The sequence below is a fragment of the Nothobranchius furzeri genome, chromosome 3 (genome assembly GCF_043380555.1).
Source record: "Nothobranchius furzeri strain GRZ-AD chromosome 3, NfurGRZ-RIMD1, whole genome shotgun sequence".
Lineage (NCBI taxonomy): Eukaryota > Metazoa > Chordata > Actinopteri > Cyprinodontiformes > Nothobranchiidae > Nothobranchius > Nothobranchius furzeri.
Genome location: NC_091743.1, coordinates 76,610,455 through 76,636,884, shown reverse-complemented (window position 1 = coordinate 76,636,884; position 26,430 = coordinate 76,610,455). Strand labels below are relative to the sequence as shown.

At 40.2% G+C, this 26,430-nt stretch overlaps 1 protein-coding gene across 2 annotated transcripts in view; it reads right to left on the bottom strand.

Moving 5' to 3' along the window:
* lactbl1b (lactamase, beta-like 1b) overlaps window positions 1-26,171 on the bottom strand; it is a 39,366-nt gene extending 13,195 nt beyond the window's left edge. The window contains exons 1-7 of one of the 2 annotated variants that reach the window (XM_015958402.3): window positions 26,060-26,171; window positions 19,390-19,437; window positions 18,396-18,471; window positions 14,697-14,874; window positions 11,489-11,595; window positions 10,922-11,079; window positions 311-558 (exon numbers count right to left, since the gene is read on the bottom strand). In XM_015958402.3, the coding sequence (XP_015813888.3) occupies window positions 311-558; window positions 10,922-11,079; window positions 11,489-11,595; window positions 14,697-14,874; window positions 18,396-18,455 (751 nt within the window). In that variant the 5' untranslated portion in view covers window positions 18,456-18,471; window positions 19,390-19,437; window positions 26,060-26,171. Of the gene's footprint in view, window positions 1-310; window positions 559-10,921; window positions 11,080-11,488; window positions 11,596-14,696; window positions 14,875-15,062; window positions 17,845-18,395; window positions 18,472-19,389; window positions 19,438-26,059 lie in introns of those variants that run through there. The other variant, XM_054732898.2, reaches the window with a different exon arrangement.
* Window positions 26,172-26,430: the final 259 nt, after the last annotated feature.

The following is a 26,430-nucleotide window of genomic DNA, read 5'->3' as shown; positions in this document are numbered from 1 at the left end:
CTGGTGTCGAATTACAAATACCAGCGCTTCAGTTTACCTCACCGCAGACTCGGCATGATTACAGGCTCACATATATTAAACAGAAACATTCCTCCTGTGTTTTTTTAAAGGAGAAAAACTGACAATTTCCCAGTCAGCTGAGAAGGAAATCTGTTTCAATATAACCTTCCTTCCAACATGACTGAGACATTAGACTGTTTTGTTATTATTATCTTTCCTACATATTGCACCTTTAAAAATGTTTCAAGTTGAAGCATACATTTCTGGCTATACGCCAAAATTATGCTTTTTTTGGGTCAAATCCACACACCTGAAAGCTGGCTAGCCATCCTGCGCAGAGTGACTGAGGAGGAGCGAATCTGGACTTCGCCGCTGTCTAGAAATATCAGGCCATCAGTTACGTACTTTAACTGAGAATCTCGTGCCTTTCCCAGAGGATTTTTTATAGTGAAGTTGTCCACATATTTTTCCAGAGGGTCATCTAATGAACCAATCTTTCCATCCTCCCAAAGTCTGTACAGCATCAGGGTTGGGAAAATCTTGGATAAGCTTGCAATCCTGCAAAACAGATAATAGGGCATGGTTATTTGTTGCATATTTTAATGCGAAGAGCACATGTTTTTACTTTCTTATTTTAAGAAGCTTTTTTATCAGTACAGTCCCCCCAGCGAACTTTTTATCCGATTATATTCTGGTTTACATGACAGCCCAAAGCAGCCTCATTTATAAATAACAGAACTCCAAGCAGCAGGGGGTGTTTCCAAAAAGAGTACATGCTATCCTGCTGTACCTGAGCCATTACAATATTGCAATTTCCCCACTGAGGGACTAGTAAAGGTATTCTTATTCTTATAAGAAGATTTCAGACTCAAAGTTTGCAGGTGCCACTCAATTTTGAATTTTAAACTTTTAATCATCAGTTCTGCAGGAATGAGCACTGACACATAGCAGGTTTTCAGTTTGTTTTCTTGAATGCCGTGGGTTTTTAGGTCTAAATGTGTGTTATTGTAGAATTAGAATTAGAATTTGAATTTAATTGTTTGAATGGGACAATGCATATTAATGAACGTACAAGACGTAAATATACCAGATTTAGCAAAGCTAGTTTCCATCCGTAGTCCCATGTACATAAGGCAAAGACATTACAATTTAAAACAAGGTAATTAAAAAAGAAAACATACAAAGAATTAAAAACAAAGATAGCTGAAATATGTAAATAACATAGCTCCTTATATTCTCCATATGTGCAAAGAATCAAATTGAGACATGAGGCAAAGCATTAGATTACTTGGACAAAACGACAAGAAAAACACGTATCAATAAGACCAGATGATTAATGCTTGCATTGGCGAATTCCGAGTAGCCATGTTTTCAACTGACTTTTAAAAATATGGAGGGAAGGACTGTCTCTTATATTAACTGGTAACTTATTCCTCTCACTGCATCCCTTAATTGATAAAGTATTCTGTGCAAATGTAGTTTTCCTATATTTAACCTGGCAATCCCCCCGTGAGGACGATCGGGTATTTCTGGTACTTTTTTGCTTTTTAAAGTATTCCAGTGGGGGTGCCGGTGTGTTGCCTGTCAGCGAGTTGTAAATGAGACAGAAGTTTTTAAAAGTCATAAAATTATTAAAGGTTATGTTTTTCTAAAATCTTGCAAATGTGATAGGATGGTAGTTTTTGGTCTAAAGTCTTTATTGCTTTTTTATATATTTTTTTAATTGGTTTTAATGCAGAGTCACTGGTAAATGACCATGTTGTGGAACAATATTCAATGTGGGATAAAATCATGCAGTTAGGATACAGTTTAGCTGCTTCCTCTGACATCAACGGTCTTATTTCTTTAAAATTATGCAGATTACAATTTAGAGGTTTAATTATTTGTTTGATATGTTTTTGGTATGTAAGGTTGCAGTCCAAGGTGACACCCAGATATTTGTAATTTGTGACCAACTCCAATTCCTCAGCTTCCAGGAACACTGAAGACCTAGCCTAGTGAACTAGGCCAAATTCTTGCTTTTATTTAGTCTGGCTTGCCAGGCTACTGAAGACCCAGACCATACATACTTTTCTTTTCTTAACCAGAGCAGATTTTACAGGTTTTCTTGTAAACATCATGCACACTGTTTTCTTTGTTTTCAGGGACAGACAGTGTTCCTTCAGCCAGGTTTGGATTTTGGACATGGCGTTTGTAAGCATTTGTGCAACAATTTTCTTGTCCTTACCCTGAACAAAGATCACCGCATCATCAGCGTACATAACTGTGTTAAGTTCAGGGCATACAGTCGGTAAGTTATTTATGTAAATAGAAAACAGTATTGGTCCCAAAATTGATCCTTGTGGATCTCTGACCTTACAAGTAACAGAGGCAAATCTGACACCGTTCACAGTTACACATTGTGTTCTGTTGTTGAGATATGATCTAAACCACTGAATGCAATCACTTGAGAAGTTGAAATAAGTGAGCTTGTTCAATAAAATTTCATGGTTTACAGTATCAAAGGCTTTCTTTAAATCCAAAAATACTGCTCCCACATATGGATTTGTATCTGACAGACCCTTGACCTGTTCTATGAAGAAACAAAGAGCTGTTTCAGTGGAGTGTCTAGCCCTAAACCCAAACTGGCATTGGGCCAATGGAAAATGACCCTCATCTAGATGGCTAGTTAACTGAACAGCAATCCATTTTTCTACAGTTTGGACATGATGGGTAGAATACTGATAGGTCAATAATTGGCCAAGTCAGTCTTTAGCCCGTTCTTAAATATTGGTGTAACAATTGCCTCCTTCCAAGAGGAGGGAACTCTACACTGGCTGATAGATTGGTTAACCATTAATATAACTGGTGGGACTAATGCTTCAATGTGTGTCTTAAGAAAATGAGAGTCAATTTCAATTGTATCCTTTGCCTTTGAACATTAAAATTTTGTAATGATTTAGAATATATCCTCCTTAGTTGCATTAACTGGATGAAAGGTAGGCAAATCTTTATTAACTGGGCATGGAATAATAGAAGGGGACGGGAAAAGATTTGTAAGGCTGGTTACGCTTTCTATAAAAAATTATTGAAATAATTTGCAACCACAAACACTTAATAACTTAAGTGTTAGTGGTTAGCTCAGTAGGTCCACTTATTATTCTTACCTAGAACTTTCTGAATAGTCTGCCACATTATCTTACTATTTCCTTTTGCATTGTGCCTAATGGTAATAAAAACTTTGCCTTAGCTTTTCGTATAGATTGGGTAGCATTACTCCTTGCCTGTGTGAATTTCAGTCGGTCAGTTAATAATCTAGAGCGTAAATATTGTCTGAGCAGCAGATCCCTGGACTTTAGCAGGCTATAGCAATTGTCGTCTAGCCAAGGTAATGAATTTGCTTTCCTTTTTTGCCTATATTTAGCTGTCGCGTTTAAAGATGAGATCACCTCTTTAAGTTTTTCAGCGAAAGCCTTGCGGTTTGCTTAAATGTTTGAATTAGAGAAAATGTCGACCCTGTTTATTTTTCCTAGTTCTTTACTAATATTCTCTTTCTGATTATGTATAGTTGTTGGTATGGCGATATGTGAGGTGAAGGTGACGTGCGATCTTGCATATCTCTGTTTTAATAGCTTCCTGGAGAAAAAATGCTGTTATGATCTGAGAGGCCAGTCACAAAGTTATGTGTTTTAGCTATCCTATCAGGCTCATTGGTAAATAATAGGTCTATGGTTGTCTGTGATTTCTCAGTTAGTCTTGTGCAGAGATCCTCAATTATAATGGTCCGAGGGCCACACACAAAAAAGACCCAGAAGCAAGAGGGCCGGGAGGGGTGTGTGTGTGTGGTGGGGGGAGGGGGGGGGGTGCTGTTGGATCCCTGCCTGCCGACAGCTGTGAACCTACTCGAGTAAGCAGAGCCAGAGGCCGGGCTCAAGTCAGACCCGGAGGAGACACAACCCGAAGACGCGGTGGAAGATGCGGCGGAAGACGCTGTAGCGCCAACGCCGTCAACATCAGCGCCTTCACAGAAGGACAAACTGGAAGAACAGTAGCCAGCCAGAAGTGAGTCCAATATAGTCTTACAGGAGCCTCTAGACCCAGACAGGGTATTAACAACTAGCTACCCATCTGATCCTGCAAAGTGGTACCAAACTGATGAGTACTTTGCACTAAACTATCCCTCTCAAAATATTGGATATTCTTCTGCATCACAGAGGAAATCTGGAGACATAGACTGAAGCTTAACCAAGGAACATTTCTTTAGACGTGTTTCTGCTGTGATTGAGGCATGTGATGCTGGAAGGCTGAAGATTATCCCAGAGTAGAAAATGCTAAATGATTTCCTTGGTAAGTGTTGCTGGTTTTATTAATTATTTGTCAAATAATTTTATTAATATTCAAATAGCAAAACAATAAGTTCACACTCAGAAAATTGACAGAATTTCTGATTCAGCAGAGGCAACAGCCTACAACACATGACTTATTTTGGCATACAAACAACCAATTTGTAACCAAAAACTAGGCTATGTAAAATGTGAATGAACTTTTATAAGTACATTTTGTAAGTTTCAGATTTCAATTCATTACATAACATCGATGGAGGGGGTGGTGGTGGTGGGGGGGTGGTGGGGGGGGGGGAGCTAAAAATGCAGCCTGCCTAGTGTAGTCCATTTATTTAATCCGGCTCTGCTGGTGCCACCATTAAAATAACAAAACCACATTCCACTATAATTGATTATGGTACTCTTCTATGAAGCAGAATCGTTTAAGCCCGCATCTCATGCATTGATTACTTGATTATTTTCCTCAGCTCTATTTATCCTACACCTCCCGGTTGGCCATCAGGGGTGAGGGTGGGGGGTGTGCGCGGGGTTTGGGGGCCACAAAGAGAGGGCTCGCGGGCCGCCATTTGTGGACCACTGGTCTAGTGGGTTGATCTATTAGCTGCTTAAAGTTATAGAAATCCATTATTTGCTTTAGGCTTCTTCTTTCCTTTTTGTCATCCTAGTTTATAATAAAAACCACCCATGATGATGATCTCTTTGTCATGATCACAAGATTTCAGTAACTCTTTTAACTGCTCATTGAAACCTACTTTAGAGGATGGGCTGCGATAGACACAAATAAGAGTAAATGACATTTCCTTTTATCAAGGTAATTTGTGCTCCAACTATTTCCAGTGTAGTCTTATGATGCCAGGATTACTGCTGGCAAGTTAGTGTATCTTTAATGTACAGCAATACTCCCCCTCCTTTTGACCCCACCCTATCTTTCCTAAAAGTCTTAAACCAGGTATATTTACTAAAGCTTCAGCTGATGATGGTTTTAACCAAGATCCCGAAAGTCCAAAGCAGTCGATGTTAGAATTACAGAGTAGATGCTCCAAATGTTCCCTTTATTTCCATTGCTTCTAATGTTCAGATGTCCACATAGTAATCCTTTGGGCTTGGTTTCTGGATCCCAAATTAGTTTAGACTGATTTAGTGTTCCAAACAGCTTCCTTTTCCTATGATATTTTACAACAGGATTTCTAGATTATACCTTGATGTGAGTGGAAGCATCCAAGACCGATGTAATGGAGTTGGTTGATATATGATTTGTTCCACATGTTACAGGCTCCTTCGTTGCTTTGTCGAACATCGATTGCTCTTCCCTGCGCCGCACTTCTCGAAGATCTGATCTGGACAAGTTTGCAGGCTGAGTGTGACTTTCAGGATGTAAATTATCCACAGAACGCCACTTCTTGCTGACCGTACTGAGCCGAGCAGGCCCACCTGCAGGCTCAGACACCAGGGCACGATCCAGCTGCCAAGCTGGAGCCCGTGCTGCCTGCAGTGCCGGAGGAACTCCTCTCTTCCTCGCCGGCGCTCCAGCCTTCACCGATCCCACCGAACTCTTCACCACTGGTCCGCACTGCACTGCCACCGCCTGAGCAGAAGTCCCCAGCATATTCTCCTCTGCCAACCCGCCTCCACCCCAGCCTTGAACCGTGTGCCTGCACTCCAGGCCTCCATCTGCAGAGCCCCCGCACAGTGCATATCAACTGGGACAGAGTTTCTCCTTCCCTCCATGTTAATGTTAGCAGGTCCAGGGCATGGATGGATGTCATCACACACCAATAAGCAAATGAAAATCATCAGGGCATTCCTTTGTTGCGTTGGGTACTGAATTCTAGTTCGACTCATCTCCCTTCCGTATAACGTTGGATAGATGAAAGCCACAATTAGGGTGTAATTTCATAACACCCCCCTCCCGAATTTGTAGGGTGCTAGTATGGTTCTGGGCAAGTGCAATTTTGCTTTTTGAATCATTAAAAAAAGAAGTCAGCCCAGAAAATTTGTACAATAGAGCAAATGCCAAGAGGGCAGTTGCTACTCCTGCCACACCCTGCACCATCTTAGTGGTTCTACCACATATGGGATTAGCAGAAGTAAACCGGAACATCAAGAAAAATATGGTTTTCCTTCTTTTTTCGTGGTACTGTTCCAACCCTAACAGGGCTTGTGATCGTGTCCTCATCACCAATGTGGTAGACAACTGGGATGAAAGCTCGCTCTGCTTTGATGTGAATTGATCCCTCCAGAACTGGCAAATCCCAGTTGGGTCTGTGATGGAGTGATGCACATCTGGTGTGATCGCCATCTCATCCACAGTAAGCACACACTTTCTTTCCATCTCTGTCAGATTTTTAACCTTCAAACTGAGCATATCACACACCTCTCCTAACACACCTGGTTCCAGTTTAATGGGCTACATTTGTCTTTGCAGGGTTCTAATATCAGGTAGAGGGATACTCGTGTCCTGAAGAAACCTGCAACCCACTGAAAAACAGAGCTGTACGGCTTTTTTGATTGTCTATTTACTCAATTTAATGCCTCTTGTGTTTTTCATGCCTTTTTGATTTTTTATTTCCTCCCTTTGGTTTTCCAGCTGGGTTCCCTGGTTGCATAGCCTGTTCCTTTCTCGTCCTGGCCCTGACGCCAGCTCCTCATGGCTTCCTGGGATGTCCCTCTCTCCTGATACCATCTCATGTCCTCCTCACCTTCCCTCATCTCATTTGCCTCACTGCTGCTGCTGCTGCTGCTTTCCTCATTCTCTGAAATTATAATGGCACTGTTAGAATAAAGAATAATTTTTAAATAAAAGAAATACAAATGTCTAAAGTTTCAAAAGATTGGTACCACAGTTTACTTGAGTACAATATGTGTGGTCACTGGTCAGCGGATCAACATGCAGTGGTTCTGCTGTACTTCACTGCGGGGTCCTTCCTCCTCCTTGGTTCAGGGCGATGAGCAAACACAGCATCAGCCCTGAGTCTCACCTTGCCTTGCCTAAGCTTAGTAAACTGTCCCTCCTCAAAATGTGCCAGTAGAGTGGTGTATTAGTTTATTTCCTGCCGCATTTAACAGTTTAAGTGCAGCCTTGTGCAGTTGAGAGCAAAACATGTAGAGCCTTGATAGAAAACATGTGAGAGTGCACATTAAACTCACTGCACACAGCTTTTTGTTATTGTGATCTCTGGTCATGGTGAGGTTGCTCCTGCTGACTTGAGCCAACCATTTTCTTCTTCTCTCTGCGTCTTTGGATAAGCCATAATTCTGATTCCTCCCTCAGACTGATTGCTGTATGCAGCGCAGCCAACCATGGTAAGATAATCAACCTATACAGAGATTATTAAAATACTATTTCTGTACATATAGAAATATTGAACTGAACCAAAAATGTAGAGATGTAAAATTAGATTTTACAATTTTATCCAACCCTAAAATTAGTCATTTCAAATTTTAACCCATGGACACATTTTGTTTTAATAATAATCAAAATAAAGTTACTCAAAAGAGTTTCATTAGGTCTTGAGTACACTGCTCAAATTTATTGATTCAGCTTATTTGCGCATATGTAATGACTAAACATAATGTTGGTAAAATGCTTTGCTAATATACATGTTGTACAAGTTTGGTATTCATTTTTTCACAAATAACACACTTTTTAATCTACTGTGATGGACCATACCATTTTATTGAAAATTTATTTATGTTTATGTTTATGCATTTAACAGACGCTTTAGTCCAAAGCGACTTACAAGTGATAATCGGCATGCTGCCCTTGAGGCTAACAACAACAATAACAACAACTTGACATCAGTCATGGAGAGGAGGGAACAAAGGAGTGGACGGTGGAGAGGGGGACGGGTGCAGGGAGGGTGCTAGTTTAGAAGACGCTCTCTGAAGAGCAGGGTCTTCAGGAGTTTCTTGAAAATTGAAAAGGAAGCCGCAGTTCTGGTAGTGCTTGGAAGGTCATTCCACATTTGTGGAACGATGCATGAGAAGAGTCTGGATTGTCCTGAGCGTGGTGTAGGCACTGCTAGCCGACGATCCTGTGATGACCGGAGCGGCCGGGCCGAGACGTAAGCCTTTGCATTAAAAAAAATTTAAAAATATGGGAGCCGTACCATCTCGGACTTTGTATGCTAGTGTTAGCAATTTGAATTTGATGCGTGCTGCCAGCGGTAGCCAGTGGAGCTCAATGAACAGAGGGGTGACGTGTGCTCTTTTTGGCTGATTGTTTTCTTGTTTTCTTTTCTTTTTAATTAGTTGCTATAGAAGCCAAATAAACTGGGTTATAGATGCATGCACTGTCTTCACATAAAAATATAAAGTAATGACTGTAAAATGTATTCTACTGAACATAATGGATCATCATTCAAAGCATAAACAGCTACATGTTTTCTTCAAGATAAGCTGGAGCAGAATTCTAGCTTTCAATAAACCACTTTAAAATGGATATTACAACTCGAGTTTAGGGCTTCTTGTAGGACTTAAAGTTATTAAGTATGCTTATATTAGAAGAGTGTGTTGCAACATCAAATGTATTGCTATAGTATATTATAGTAATGTATGTGGTCTAAACGTGTTCTACAGTGTGTTAGGACTGTCATGTTCCTGTAATGTAGAACAGTCACGGGTGTTTGTCTTCCTACAAATGCTCGGAAAAATATAAATAGGCTACTTTGTAAAGGAGTTAGGACATAATATATAATATAATATTATTCAATAATTACCACAAATCGCCAGGGGAAATGTGACAATATTAATTTTTTGTGATTTGTCCCGCCATACGCCGTTCAAACTGACTTACGGCGCTGGGATGTTTGGAACTATTGAGAGCTCCATGAACCACGTGACCGTGAGTCGGCGAGTTCAGAGTGTTGTAACTCTCTCTTTCTACAGCTCTGACAGAACCCTGCCCTCTTCTCCCAATGATTGGACAGGAATTTGAAAAACATGATTGGTAGCTAAGACTCGTGCTCTCATTGGTTCCACCCAAGTTCCTCCGACCGAAGCTAGAATTGAGACAAAATTATTTGTAACACTGTAGATTTGAGGTTTGTACCTGTAGAAGGAAATGTGTGTTTTGAGAGTTTTGATTTCAAACTTGTGCATTGATTTTTTTTATTTTGGAAGTCTGCTAGGTAAAAACCGAAAGTTTCATGTTTCTGAATTAATGTTTGATGTTACAAAATGAGTAGTAAATGTACAAAATGAAAATTTCCTGTGACAAAACAAGAAATTCAAGTACAAATTGAGAATTACAAGTTAGAAAACTAAAGTTGCAAGTTACGAATGCAAAGTTACGTGTCATGAAACATGTTCCAAGTTACAAAACTTGGTACAAGTTACATTGAATATTGTCCCAATCCTAGCTCCTTAGAGGAAGGTCAATGATTTCATTAAACGGCCCCACCATTTAACAAAGGCGTTCACCAAACTTGATTTTCAACAAACCTTTGTGGGAAAAGTCAGTTATTAGTTTGAAATCTGGCTCTGAGAACTGGATTACGGACTTGTTCTGAGAACCTTTACGTTCTACGGGGTTGTGTGGGAGTTTTTAAAATAACATACTTATAAATCAGAGTAGAGTTTGACATGTGAGACTCTGATTAAACCGTCAGAGTGAAAGGATCTGAGCGGATGCTCAACTCTGGGCAACTTCTTTTAGTAACTCTGGAGCTTTTTCTGCCGGCAGGTGTTGAATTACAAATGCCAGCGCTGCAGCATCAGCTCACTGCAAAATCTGCTACCTCGTGGGCTCACAGATTGTAAACAGTAACTACGTCCCTCTTGTTTTGTTGAAAGGAGAAAAATTGACAACCCGCCAGCCGGCTGAGAAGGAAATCCGTTTCAGTGTAACATCCTTCCAAGACGACTGAGAAATGAAACTGTTTTACTGTAAAGTCTTACATATTGCTCCTTTAAATATATGTGTTGGGGCATTTGTGAGCTGCTCATCACTGTTCTGTTTGTTTACTGATTATTGTTCATATCTGATGTGAGGCAGAAGCCCTTGCCCACAGCAAATAGCAGAACAGGGAGGGTTTAAACGTCACACAACCTTTAAAAGCTGACACACTTCAACACATTTGGAGAAGGTTTATTTTACTTGTTTTTAATATGAAACATCATGTCATTTAGTATCTGAAATATTCAATGTCCAGTATTATTGAGAAAAATTAGAATTTTTCTTCATAAGATAAATAGAATAAATGTCAGCAGCTAAATGCGTCCAGGTTGTGAGACTATCTTGTTTTTTGTTAATTTATCTAAATATCTTCTAATTCTTAGTTACTAAACATTGAATTAAATGTAAATATTCCCACAGCACAATGAATACTCAACTAATATCTTTAACCCTCTCAGGCTCAAGACAAGTTTTGATAAAAGGACGAACAACTAAGTCCTTCAGGGGTACTTCTGAGTTAAAAATGCTCATGAAACACGTATGTGGAGAAACCAGGTGGGTAGGTTTTAACGTTGCAAATCTGCAACGCCTGCCTCCAGAGGGTTAAAGATCAGAGACTTATTTTTGTTTTTTGCTAGTTTACATTAAATTGGTCACCACAAAACCTGAAAACCTATTTCCCTTTTAGTCAAATTTAGCCAACCTGTAGACTGTGTACTCATTAGGAGGTCCGGAGAAAGGGTCGCTAGCATTCCTCTTTCCGAAGCTGCCGGTCCACAAAACGGTGTCGTTGAGGATAACGATGGCAGACAGAGTGGGGAGGCTGATAGTGTTGATGCTCTGTCGTAGTAAAACATCCACCTGCAAGAAAAACACCGGATCAGCTTCAAGATGTTTACAGTTTAAGGCTGACCAAGGTTTCTGCCACAACTTAAAAAGCAACAATTTGCCTCCATTGTGAGAAAATGGAATGTGCCAATGAAGGTCAAATTGCAAATCCCATCTGGCGTTTAAAGCAGGCTCTGATTTCACATTTGATGTTCTTCTAATGCTCAGATGCTTTTACTAAAATGCTTCTCCCTGGGTGTAAAACTACAACCTTTTGCTCAGATGGACTGTTTACTTTCATCCTCCGTGTCTTTAATCTCCTGTCAATCGAAGCAACATTTGCTGTGAAGGATTAACAGCCCGGCCTCTAAATTTACCGGCTCTTGAGTGGGTGTGATGGAAAATGCCTACAGATCGCCCGCCTGTGATTAACGTTTCTTACCTTTTCCAGGGCTTCTTTGAGACTGGGAATAGGATGCTCCAATGGGAGAGGCTCGGGGAAGCGGGGACAATTTATCTCTAATTTGGCATTGCGACCCATCACTTCATCTTGGCGTTTGAAAAGAAAGAGAGAAAAAGGAAGTTAAAGGCAAGTGAAGTTTTGTGGAGATGCTTTTGTAAACATCTTTCTTGATGTTTGGCTGAATATTTTTTATCTAGAGCACAAAGGCAGGATAATGCGGTGTGAAAGCATCCTGCGGGGTTTATCAGTTCTCTCTCTTCACGATGAACATAGATTGATCATTGATCAATCATTGATTGAACATTGATCTTACAGAAAACAAATAGACAGTGTTGAGCGAACAACTCCCTGATGAAAATAGATGTGTCCTGCTCCAGTTCTGAACACAGATCAGTTGGTAAATCTCATTAGCATCAGGGCACCGCTACACCTTTCATTATAAGCAAATAACAGATGGAAAAAAAAAGATTTCTTGGTTACCAGGCCCTGTGGCCTTAAGGAAGCATTGGCATGGCTGGTTGGGCTAGTTATTGTTCTCTTTAGGCCTTCAAGTCTAGCCGACTGTCCACGGGACCTGAAAGTGTTGCAAAACGGTTGTGAAATGTACTTTGCATCAATTAAAGGGATACTAAGCGGTTTATCTTTCCTTTAGCACCCCCTAGTGTCCATTTGTAGACATGAAACCATCTCCTCTCTGTGCGTTTGTCTTTTCAACACCTTAACCTACCAGTCGAAACGTCTTCCAGTGTTCCTAAGTGCCTAGAGGAGTGATTCATCATTAAATTTAACAAATCAGCTGGGCTGATGATCTAAAACATGCAGGAAACATGCTGAAGCCAAACAGCAGCGTCAAGTACCTCAGCTCAATTTTTTTGAACTGTGAAGTTGCAAGTGCGTTATTGTGGCCGCAGGAGGCGATGGGGCTGGGTGGTCTTTCATTAACCCGGTAAAGGGTCATTTTAGCACATACTAGCGAAAGAAAATTATTTAAAAATATGAAAAAGTTGCAAATAGTCCCTTTAATTGCTGTTTTTGTGGACAGGATCCTTTCCACCGGCAGCAGACTGTAACGTTTTGGCGCTATCATTAAGTTTGAGTCTAATTTTTATGCACTTCCAAAACTTGTCAACCTCCACAGTTTAGGTTGGGTCAGACAGGAAGTCAAACACGAAAGCAGTGTAAAACATTTGGAAACCTTTAGAATGAAAGTCAGATAGACAAACATCATTTTCTGTGAACCCCGTAGCCGATGTAAATATAACAGAAAAAGCTCCGATGTTCCTGTTTCTGCATGGAGAATTCCGTTGGAGGAGAAAGTAGCTTCAGATGACAAATTTTATTTCCTGATATTTGGACATCTCTCATCTGATTGGCTAACAGCAATGCAATTCTGCCACTGACTTGGTTTGCTCTGCAACTTTCATCTTTTGTCTCCACAAGTAACACAAGCCTGGAGGAGTTTTGCCGTGTGGGGGAGTTGCTAATGCTAACAGTTAGCTTGTGCTAGCCAAGGCGTCCTCTGCATTTTCAATGTAAAGATTCCCATTTTCCCCATTTTTAATAACGAATTTTTATACTATTTAATTTTACTTCTTTGATTATTTTTTGTTCTTGTGAAGCGGCTCATGGTTTTTATCTCAAATAAAAATTGTTTAATCTTCTGCAGTTTCCTGGACAACCTTCCCCGTCGTGAGTCAATATAGGCGAGTCCAAGCAACAGCTTGACGTCGATCTATCAGACTTTTCTAATCCTAGAGTTTCACTGTCTATCTTCTGTCAGAAGCTAATGCAGGAGATGGGTGTAGGAGACTATCTTCATGTTCAGCCTGCATGAAACACTCAGATTGACGATTATAATCAGAAATAAGAGATAAAATATGGTTTGTCAGTGAAAGCTCTGTATAAATTTATATCATCTGAAACTCAGACAATAGCATTCAAATTTAAACACAACTTAAGAGCTTGTCATACAAACACACACACACACACACACACACACACACACACACACACACACACACACACACACACACACACACACACACATATATATATATATATATATATATATATATATATATATATATATATATATATATATATACATATATATATATATAAGGTCACCGTGTTTCTCCTTCATATTTTGCAGTCATAGTTGATGCTACACCACAGGTTTTTCCCCCACCATCCTGAAGGATTGACAGCAGCTTCAAAAGTAATTTTTATTCTAACTTAAACAATAATGAACAAAATATAGAAGGAGACTGAGAGTCTGACCATTACTGAAGAATGTCACGTTCACGGTGACAAGCCAAATGCTTAGCTTGTAGTCATAAATGATTGTTTTAAATTCTGATTCCCGGCAGGAAAGTAATTCCTCTTTTAAAAGATGCAAAGTGCAGCCTTGGACTCGAACCACCCCTTTAAACCGTTCCCTGGGCTTGAGAAAGACACAAATCACTCCCCTCCTGAGAGAGATGACCCTGTCTGCTGATTTAGTTCTCCAGCAGCTGAGAAGCAGACAGAATAGGAAACCAAACCAGTACAATCAGCATATTTATAGCTATTCTACTTCAGTAGAAAATGCTTTTCTACTGAATACACAAGTTGTACCAAAGCCTGCGTGTTCAGAGGTTTGTGGGTTCAAAAAACAAAGGAATGCACTAAAATAAGCTGAATCCGTTTTAGTTTTTACACATGAAAGCGTTTACTGACTAAAACTTAATCATCTTAATAAGACTTTTCCTTGCTGATTTAAATTAAAGCAAACATGCACATATATAATTCAGCTACTATCACAAGTTGATGCCGATGTCGTTAGTTTTAGTTGGGAAAAATTGTGTAACTCAAAATTTCAACATTTGTGTTGAGGTCAGCTTGTTTGTTTCTAATAAATTTTTGCATCGTAGTGTCACTATTTCACAATTACCATTCAACTCTAACTAAGCTAGGCTAATCCTCTAAGTCGAATCAAGCCACTCCATGTGTGAACCCCTAATGAGCAACACACTTCCAACGCAATTTAAGGACAAAATACTTTCACACAATAATAAAAAAATCATTATCAAAGCAACTTAAGTCCAACTTCACATCAGTCCTTAGAAGTTACCCAGAATGTCTCGATATCAGCCAAGGTGAAGGTATGAGGGAGAAATGAATCACCTTACATCAGTGATGATCTCACCTGGCAGAACTTTTGGCAGCCGATACTGCCAGAGGAAGCAGCCTGTCATCACCAGTGACAGAGCGAGGAAGAAGACCAAACCCACGTGGGTGATTTTCACCTTCATCCTGCTCGTCTCAGTGGGTTTTTCAAACGTAACCGTAGCAGCAACCACAGGAGAAGGAGGAGTCGTTGGCGACTTAAGTAACAGACAGAAAATCGAGACAAGAAGAAAACAGGGTGAGTTTGCTCAGTTTCACCAGTTTAACAGTATTTTTTCTATATTTGTGGTCACTAACTTTGACTTGATGCTTTCCTCCATTTTAAATTCCAAGCTAGTCAGACATCCATGCTAAAGCATTTCCCGGTGCACTTAAAAGTACTCACCACCTGATGCTTCACAGGCCAGATCAGAGCAGGATTACAAGAGACACTGAAATCTCCTTATCCCTCAATCAACATCATGAACATTCGCCCATCATGTTCTGACATGTAAGCACTTTCTGCTTCCCAAAGGCAGTAAATGGTTTCCCATGGAGGTTTTCCCGAGCAGGAGAAAGGCACAGACACGGACGCTCATCTCTGCTTTTTCACTAACTGTGCTGTAATCCTGCACCATCGGCACTCCTGTTCCTCTCAATTCAATTTCCTCTCTAGCAGCCACAGGCTGTTGACATCATAATCCCCAGATTTACTCCACCAAAGCGGCCAGGGAAATCTTAATCCCTAATCCCAGTGAATCAATTCATTCTAGTCAAACTTTGCCTCGTGGAGCGCTGCAACAGGGTCACATCAGCTGATATGGTGTCCATTCTGACCAACACAAATTGAGATGGGGTGTCAGGTTGAGGATGTTTGCCAAGTATTATTAAAGAAGTACAATCCCAGCCATGCCAACTGGATTACACAATTTAGGAAAGTAGAGAATTCAATGACAAAGGGAAACGAGCACTCAAGCTTTTTAAATGCAGTCACAGACAGCTTTAATACCACACAAATTACTACATGCAACAATATGGATTGTGATATTATAAATAAAATCCCTGAAGATTATACTTCTTATTCAACGTGGGAATAATTCTTGAGTAAACACAGAAGAAGCAAAAGCATTTGGAGACAACAAAGGTAAACAATGAATACTTTGTGAGTTTTTACTGATTGGATATTTTTAAGATGCCAGAATATTAGAGGTGCAATAGGTAAGAAGTTAGTAAGTATTACTTCCTGGTTCCAGCAAAGCTCACAATGTTTGCCAAGTCTTCAACACAAACACTTGATGCGCCGGCATTTGTAATTCGACACCGAGCTGCAAAACTCAGCAGCGCTGTGGACAGAATTTTAGTAAGAAAAGGAGCTGACCTGAAGGTCTTTATTGTACTGCTAAGATGCTACAACATCCTTTTTGTTTCCCTCTAAATCTGGTAAAAAAAGTCTACGGGGTAACCTTGAGCAAATAATGCTAACAGTGAACTAGAACAAAAATGGTCCCTGCTAAATTCAAGAGACTTTTTTCCAATTATTCAATAGTTGTGATATATATTTATCTACCTACAGTGTGTGACTCCTCATCACTAGTCATCTAGAATCTGGTTTCAATTCAAATCAGTTTACTTATATAGCGCCAAACCACAACAAGGGTTATCTGAACCCACTCAGTCAGTTCCATTCATTATACCAATTAGTGAAGTTTTCCATCTGAGGAAATCCAGCAGGTTGCATCGAGTCACTGACTTGTTGTGTCAGACTTTACAGCAATCCTTATACTACGCAAGCATGCAGCAACAGTGGAGAGGAAAACTCCCTTTTAACAGGAAGAAACCTCCAGAGGATCCTGGCTCAGTATAAGCAGCCATCCGCCATAACTCACTGTGGGTTTTAGAAGACAGAACAAACAAACAAACAAACAAATAAATAAATACATAAATAAATAAACTACTAGTAGTAGTACTTTCTGTGTTAAAGGAAGTAAAATGTTTATATCAGAAAGGTTGTGTCAGATGATGGCCCTTCTGAATATTCTGGCACTGATCCACCGCTGTCAGCCACTCAGAGCGGACTCGTTTGTCTTGAAACCTGGACTGCAGTACCCACATTTGACCACAGAATGTCAATTTTACTTCTTGCACCTTTAAGGATAGTTGGCTGAGATTCAGGCTCTGGCACAGAAGGTTGATTCGATCAAGGAGCGAGTTGACGGGACAGCACTGTTGGGAAAAGATTAATTTATGCCATTATTGGATTTAGAGGGGTTGGAGACCAACAGAACTTTAAGACAGAGAGGAAATTATCTCTGTCTGGCCCCAAAATCTGGTGCTCTTGAGCCTGTGAGGCTGAAGTGATTACTCCCCCTCAGATGAAATGTGGAATGCTGCTGTCGCCATGGCAACTCTGTCTCCTATCCCAGCCTGGGCGGGACTGCGACCGGTGAAGGCTGTGGAACCGTTTCCAGGAGTCACTGTGCTTTCTAACCCAATTACCTCCCTCCCCTGTCCAAACGGAGGTGACGAGCGCTGCTTATCGTGGCTGCATGCACTGATGTGCGGAGAGTCCCCAACCCTACCTCCCCACCTAGTGGACACTTATGTTGTGTAATGTCTGAAGTCTTTTGCGTTTCTTTCTGAGGTGTTTTTTGCATAGCAAAGCTGCCCTCTCTGTGGAGGGTAACTCTGAAGTGCCTTTTTTTCCTCCACCTGACTCAATCCTCAAATAAACCCTCTGATCTCTATTAAGGTAGCGTGACTCAGGTTGCAAATGACCACAGTCACCAATTCTTGTCATGTGTCTATGTCTATGAATGTATGTCTGATCTCAGAATTGTGTGTACTGAAACCCTAACTTCCCTCTGGGATTAATAAAGTATCTTTGAATTTGATTTGATTTGAATTTTCCATAATTTCACCCCCAGATGTCAGTAATATTTAAATCTAGTTCTGTAAACTTTATGCTTGTCTTTGCAGGAGTCTCACACACACACACACACTAGTTTCCCTTCATAGACACTTTTATAACAAGATAAAAGCTTGTTTTAGTTTTAAATGCTTTAAATTTGAAAGTATTCATTGAACCCCACATTTAAGCTCAGTCAGTTCATCAATTTTCCTCTGTAAACTAATTAAGCGTACAAAAAAAATTATGATGCTTTTAAAAAAAATGTATTCTTTAAAACTGTTTTCTTTTTATTATTGTGGAAAAAATGTTGACTTTGTGTGACTTGTGTTGTTATATTTGACAAAGTAAGTGAAATGTTTTTAAACTTATTTGAAAAATATAACTTTTTTCCACTGATGAGTTATTAGAAAATAAATAAATATCTTGATAGTCCAAAATCATTTAAACCCAACTGGTTTCAACCACTGGCCGTTCTGTTCTCTTCATCCTCTACACCGCTGAACCCAAATGGCTGAAATATTTGGTAGAGAGCTCACTAATGTATTTTGTTGATTATATGTTGTAATGCAGCAGTAAACGAGAGAAAGGAAAGTGTGAAAGCAAGCAGCAGCTGATCCTGGTTGCATAATCTCTGCTGTGAGAGCACGGCAGCTGGCCCATTTTACCAGCACAAGCACATCTCCAACCACCAGAGCACAATCCAGGGAGGGTTAATGCGCCTCTACTTAAATACAGGGCTAGTGCTTTTACCCCTGGAAGACGGTGTGCATCATTTCTGTTCGTATGGAGATGTTGCAGCATTTGTAAAATATGTTTGATGTATTCTTTTACCTGTGGTTGAACCCCATCCATCGAGGTTTCCTGCAGAACTTTACTCCCCACCTTGCCCATGGCTTTACAGGAAATCCTGTTATGTGAAAAGCAAGGAACAAATGTTTATTGCATCAGTACAAAATGAATAAACTGACTTTTTACAATATTATTTTCATAAAATGACCCGTGTGCAGCTCAGGAGCTCTTTCTACTTTTGAATTCATGTTTGAAAGAGCTGTTTATATTTTCACGCTAGTAATAGGTTTTTATAATTTTGCTCATGAAGGTTGGTACAATAAAAAATGATGCACATCTGACATAAAACCACCATTATTTGAGCACATTTTACACTCTGCAGAGACCAACACAAGTGTTTGGGGATCAGGGGACAAATACTGTAAACATGAAAATACAATTTTGTCCAAATTCTTCTCAAAGGAAAGCCGTCAAAAGCAACAATGCAACGATCAGTAGAATTTCAAAGCTGTGGAACTGAATTGTTTTAATTCTATTTGATCAGTGTATGAAAACGTTTTAGTTTAGTATAAGTCAGAGGAAAATTAGGCTACTGATGAATAACGCTTCTGCAGAAAAACAGCAGGAAAGGCTGGGAGCTGTGGTGAATAATACATCTGTTTATCTTTCACCTGAACTTCTCTACATGGGCAGAGACTCACGGGGTGAATGCGCTGGTAATGGTCAAAGTTTTATGTGTGCGTGTGAAGTTTGTAGTTTGTGAAACTGTGTTTTTTAGTGCAACAGGGACAGTTTTGTTAGATTTTTTGTCAAACTTTAACAATCCTAAAGATTCAGTCCAAGACAGCGCTAGAGAAAATAGGCTGGCTTAAAAAGGAAAAACATAATAAATAACTGATTCAAAGCTGCTGCTGAATAATGCAATAAGAAAACCATAAATCAGCTGTAATCAACAAATGGCAGATTTTTTAGGTCAGTTGAATTGTATTGGAGTTTGTGTTTTTTTCAGACATTTGAAAAAAGCAAGCCTAGTTACCCCAAATGGGCCTTTGATAGAAGAAGTCTGGGGAGAAGAAACGATCCACTGCAAACAAAGAAGAAAAGGACAAAACAATGTGACGGTCATCCCTAACGAGGCAGGATGGTCTTTAAAACTTCAGAATTTTCTCCAAACGTAACATTCTGCTAAATGTCTAAACAACCACAAACACTGATATATCCACAGGACTGACAACCTAAGTAAGTGTGATTGTTTTGCATGAAAGAGAAACCAAACAACAACGACTCAAACATATGGCACACAGAACCAAGATTCTGCTGTCCATCGACTTGATACTGATAAAGAGGTGAATAAAGGCTATCATTGTCTAAGGTCAGGTCTGAGGTTACGGCTCTGAACCAACTTCAAAACAATGCACACCTTAAAGAATAATCATATTTCAGACTACAAACTCCCTAATGACCTCCTGAAGGGAGAACTCGGGCAGGGATTTTCAAACCAACATGGCACTAGAAAGCTTTCTATACTAATAAAAGACTTGGTACTCAAAGCCATTTCTGAGGGAATTTAGAAAGTTTCTCAGATGAAAAAGAAAATTGGCTTCAACATAAAAACAGTTCAATTTTTCTTAAAGCTGACAATGTGGGAAATAATGTGGGTGTGTGTGTGTAGTCACACTCATCTCGCCTTCCTCAACCGTGTGAAGAGGGTCAGATGTGTGTGTCTCAATGCATGAGAGTTGGCAGCCCTGAGTTGGTAATTGAAAGAGTAGCTTGAGATATTTTAGAGCCAACTATTTGCTTCTAATTCATCGTAAGCAATGCCAATTTTAAGCCAACGTGTTGCATACTGCTTGGAGTATGTGGTAGGAGGCACTCTCAACCATGGCATCATATTGTGGCACAATCTCCGTAAAACCGTTTTCTTTATAAAACTTCATTTGAGTTGACTAAATAATATGATTGCAAATTATTATTTCATAAGAATTTTTTTCCAGACTGTGGTCTGTGCTATGGTTCATGAGGTAATTATCTCAGATGCACACTCAAATCAACCATGCCTTTGGTAGCAGGCAGGGAAAAGATAGCAAGTTCACGAACCTTTCAGTTTTTATGGTATACAAAATGTGATTTTTAGTAATCTGATGACACACTCACAACACCACAGACACATTTTATTTTTGTTTCACAAAGTCTGAATTGTTGTCACTTCCCTAAAATCTCAGGAGTTTTTTGGGTCTAAGGCAACAACAACAACAACAGAAGACCAAAAGTCTCAAGTCTCCTTTTGCAGAGAAGGAAATTTTTCATGGAAAACTATTTATACCAATGAAAATACATCTCTGTCTACTAAAAATACAACAAAAAATACCAAGCTTGTTTGTTCCTCTGGTCCACTTCTCTGGTGCAGCCTCTCAAGTGGATAGCTAGTGCTGAGTACCTGTTTTACTAAGTTTTATTTTCCTCCACATCATCATTCTGTTACTCCGACAGCTGACAAAACTCTTGGATCTGACTTTCTGGTCTCATTCTCCAAAACATTGATCCTTGTGATACCTGGTGTAACTAAGCTGGTGTTCTTGAAGCAATCACACCTAACATGCTTTTCAAAATAAGTCTTAAGTAGAGATTTAAATCTGCCCAAATGTTAAAGGTCTTATATCATGCAAAGTCCCCCCTTTAGATTTTTTTGACCATGTGTTATTATTATTTCCTCATGAAAAACATCCCTGAAAGCAGATTTTGGCTCCACACAGCATTTTCCTGGGGAGTCACTCGCTCTGGTGATTGTTCAGATTGTCTGGGGGCGGGACTGCCGGAGCCTAAGCTAGTCTAACACTCTTAGGGTGTGTCCAGATCAAGCCCCCACAATGGAGCTCTAAAATTGAGGCCAACCCGGAAGTACCAAAAATTGCAGTTCCACCCTCATCCGCTGGGGGCTGGTGTCAGAAGCGAGCAAATCCTCATTGACTCCTGGCACCAAAACATGTTTTTGGTTTAAATGATCTAGTTTACACTCATGACAACTCTGAGGGGGGTGAATTTTTTCTCACTCTTCTGTTTAAGTGTATTAAAAGCCTAAAATTCTGTATAATTAATGAGCATCAGACCCACGTGACCACAGAACTAGCTCCGTGGAAAGGCCTCAGTAGAGCCTCGGTCTGGCCTGGAAACTGCTCCGGGATTTTGAGTCTCTGTGTTTGTGTATTCTTGTTTGGATATTATTTGTGCAATTGTTGGACAAAATGACTTGCTGTGGCATTAATTGCACTAATAGAGCGACCAAGGAGTCTCCACTTCATTTTTTTCGGTAAGTAAAATTATATTTATGTATTTTAGGTCACCGCCGAGCTGAGCTTAGATTTTAACATGTACTGTTTAACCATGAAATTTAAATGTCATAGGGTAAAACCCAGTGCATTTAACATAATGCTGCACTTTAGAAAATGGGTCGAAATATAACATGTTGGTGGAGCTGGATTCCGACTATCAGTTTGTGGAGCTCTGGGGAGACCTCTGTTTTCCACCCGTTTCTCCCCTGGCTTCGCGGCTTCTGTCTGCTGCGCGGGCTGCCGGCTTGTGTAAACCTTTCCACCCGGTTCTCCCCAGCGGCAGCTCTGCGCATCTCAGATCGCAGCGGCGCTTGTCTGCTGTGCAGCTGCCGGCTTGTGGAGCTCTTGGAGACCTCTGTGTTCCACCCGGTTTTACCCAGCGGTCAGCCCGGCGTATCTCTGACTCAGAAGCTCTGGTGTTGTGCACAGTTAACTCCGGTTGTAGCTAGGTTGCTACCTTTGTTAGCTTAGCTCCCACCTCCACGTTAGCTTTGGGTTAGCCAGGGTTAGCTTGTAGCTAGTTCGACCGGGTGTCGTCAGTTGATCCCAGCCTTACAGCCCCACCCTCAGCTCCTCCTCTGTTCCCTTTTGTGGAATTGTCTGGGCTTGGCGGAACCTGTGACACGGTCAAAATGGTGGTGGTGGCCACCTCCAATTTGGCCTCAAAAACGTGTTATTGGAGTCTATGGAAAGGAGATGTCCAGTATATTTATGTCTATGGTCCAGATTCAGGCGCTGCTCCCTCCAAGGATACGATCTAGTAGAAGCAAGTGAGTTTTGACATCTAGATTTTAAATGTATTCCCACCCCTACCTTGGCGAATGTCCTGCCACCTAGCAACCGTGATGACCCTGAACCGAAGCTACAGATTATGAAGCTCAAAATGATGCCTATAGCTTTTTAACCCTCTCGCTCAAAATAAGTTTTGATAAAAGGACAAACAACTAAGTCCTTCAGGGGTACTTCTGAGTTAAGAAATGCTCATGAAATACGTTGGTGGAGTAACCAGGTAGGTAGGTTTTAACGTTGCAAATCTGCAACACCTTCCTCCAGAGGGTTAAAGTCTTTTTTAAAAGCTGCAAGAGTTACAGCAACTGTACTTAAAATGAGAGCTTGATTCAAATAATTTGGAAGTTTAAAAGTTACTATTGTTTAAAAGAACTTCTAACCCTTTTAAGCGTATAAATGTATGACTGTATAGCTGCACAAATCTCCCGTTTGGTCCATGGTGCATCTTGGGATATGGCGAGTTGAAGGAAACATCGGCCCTGTCCTTCAAATCGAAGGAAAAGAGAATTTGCAGGAGTCTTTGAATTTGGACAGCCTTTGTCACGGCGCTGTGGCGTAATCCACCTTAAAATCCGGTCGACAAAGGATGCAGCCAGCAAATTTGGACACACTCTCTTAGCGTACGCTAGTTTAAAAACTTTCAGCCGCTTTTCCACCCCTGTAGTGATGGGATTCATGGCCTTTTCATGGGAGCCGTTAATTAGCCATTCGTTTACCGCAAAGAGCCGTTCAAAAGTCTGAGTGGAGTTGCGTTTTCTCCCCATGCATGCGTGGGTTTCCTCCGGGTACTCCGATTTCCCCCACAGATCACAACATGCCCTATAGGTTATAAATTGTAAGTCGCTTTGGATAAAAGTGTCTGCTAAGTAAATAAACATAAACAATAAACATAAAAGACTGGCTTCTTTGAACAAAGCATAGCCATGAGAGCGCAGGGGGATAGGGTGGGGGATCTGAATCATACTGCTTACAAAGCAGGTGAAAGTGCTGATCGCACTGCATCATCGTTTTATATCTTCTTTCTTTGAAAATGAAACTTTTAGACACGTTGTGGGAAACTGTTCTAATTAAACAGCCCTATGATGCCATAACGGTTTCCACAATGTTTTTTCTTCTCAGTTTTCAAGCTTTGACATTAAAAACAACTTACTGTGTAATAACCTTGTTACTGGTCTGACACAGGTTAGACAAAGCAGAAACAACATAGTAACAAGCCAACCATGGTAATTTGGAAAGTTTACTTCACAGTTGGTTTGAGCCAAACTAATATTTGAGTTTGATATAAAAACAAGTGATGTGTGAATGTTAGAGTGTGTGTTAGTCTGCTGTTTTAGTCTTTTTTGAGGCGTTGTTCCTTTTTACAAACCGCTCGACTGTCTTCATTCTCCCTTTTGTAAAACTGTAATAAAGGACGCCGTGGAAAATGAGGTGATTTATCTCTAGGGCTTATCCTCTGTAATAACTGTATGTAAATAAATAAATAAAACTGCCAGAATGGTAACAAGTTAGGAAAAATACATAAAATCAGTTGACGATTGGAATTGGCCCAAATCATCCCGATCGGTTCCTTTGAAACGGTTTTGTTTTCCGTGAATACACCAATGCTAAACCCTATTTCACACATGAAGCATCATCGGCACGGGGTGCCAGTGGAGCATCGCCATTTCAAATAGAAGCCATTTTAATCTAATGGGGGGAATTCAAGCCGCGACATTGAAGTTTTCAGGCGCGTCCCAGAAGCAGCTTGACGCACCGCGCTGCTAAAGATAGTTAAGTGTGGAGGATGGCGGAAGTCTTGAGGGATCTCGCGAGGTAAGCAAGCAGCACGGCAGAGAAGCTGCTCCGCAGCTGATATTCTCCCGGTGTGCACTGGGACGCAGCAAAGGTTGCTAGCTGACCATTCCACTCGGCTGATGCTTCCTGTGTGAAGTAGGTGAGCGTTAATTCTTGTTTTAATAACAAATCTTCCATTAGACTGCCACGTTTCTTCTTAAACAGGCAAGTAACTCAGCAAAAAGCAGAATACTTGCTAAGCGGATTGTCTAAGAGGAAACGTGTCGCTCTAGTTTCAATGAGGAACTTTATCACTACAAATCTTCCTTGTATTAATTCCAGAACGGTATAAGAACCAGAAATTGTGTCCGTCCACAAAACTGGAATCGGTGTATTTAACAATAAATCTTTAACATGAACTTCATTATTTTTAAAGTTATTTTATTACATTTGTTAGCTTGCTTTAGAGCAGAGGTAGGCAACCTTGATCCTGAAGAACCACCATCCAGCATGTTTTATTTTTCCTGATTCAGCAGCTCAGCAGGCTCTGTAGAATAAAGCAGGTGTGTTGGGTAACCTCTAAAACGTGCTGGATGGTGGCTCTCCAGGACCAGGGTTCCCTACTCCTGCTTTAGAGATTATGGACCAATGTTTACAGAACTGGTGTAATGACAACCGTGTAGATTAGTTTTGGTGTAAAAAAAAAAAGAAAAAAAGAAAGCAACTCTATTACATATTTGTACTTTACACTTTTATCTTTTCCTTAATTAAAGTGGTTTTATTTGACTTTTTTCAGCTTTAGTTTGACGTTATGCTCTCTCTTAGAAAATGCACATAAAATAAATGTTTTCATGAATAAGCCTGTTATACTACAGCTACAGTTATAACAGCTGGCAATCATCACATGCTCTCGCATGTTGATGACAGATGGAAGAATAAACCTCATGGGGCATTTAACAACATGCTGTTATAATATTACATGCTTCACTTGTAGTTTTCTGTGATTTTAAAATCCAATATACTTTAATAAAAACTATTTATTAGCATGATTCATGGTTTAATGCTGTAATAACAAAGTGGTTAATTGGCTTTTGCTCCTCAGTTAAGCCCAGGATCTTCCTTTGTTCCATCTGCATTGACTCAGTTTCTTATTAATCATTAAAATTTCATTTCATCACTCACTTACAAACTTAATGACCTGTGGTATTCCCACTTTTACGTGCTATATGCCAGTCACGTTGTAACCTGCTGGGACAATATATGCACTGCAGGCATTAAAGGGCATAAAGCTGTGTGAAGCTCTCCTACTGCAAAGCACAAAAACGTCACTCAAATATCAGCCATTTGAAATTATGACAGACAGTTTAAATCACATGATGCCGAAGTTATATGGAGGTTTATATTGTGTATTTTTTCTGCAGCTGGACATGTGACCTAAACACGGCTTTAGGAGTAATATCCAAAACGGCTGATGGTTGCATAACAATCTGGCAGGTGTGTCAATACAAGTACCCACAGTAATAATAAACTTCACCTTAAATCTGCATAAATTTACCACTTATCTCTATCATTTGCAGCAACACATTAAACATGTCTACATGAATTTATAAAGCATAAAACATCAATCTAGATGAGAACCTGTTTAGAACTTCATTTATAACAATAACAGCTTGTAAGAAATAAAGAACCGATGCACCATCAGCCTGGAGCAGGCAGTTCAGTCTGGAAAAACATGTTACATAAGCTGTAATGAATCAAGCTCTTTTCTGGGCCATAAAGGCTTCTACGTCCATTAACTCCTTGTGCACTTACCTCAGGTTCTGAAAACAAACTGCTTTTGCCTCGCCTCTATCACAATGGTGAGATCAGAGTGATTTTGCTTGTGTCTTGTCTGGGTCGGGAGCCTGACAGGAAGTCCTGGCAGATGTTAGTATCATGGCTATGGCTAAATCCTGCTTGTATCAAACCCAGTGTTTGGGATTAACAGTGTCAGCCAATGGCTACATCTGCTATGTAACAAACACAGAAGCTGCACAAGTGAATGTTGCAATGGATTTACCAACTTTTCTTTATTTTAAAATGTCAGTTTGCAGTAAAACTTCAGCTGAAGCTGTTAGCTACAAGTTTTTATCCCCCTAAAACTCAGCTCAAGCAAGTTTTAGGTTATTTGTTGTTGTTTATCT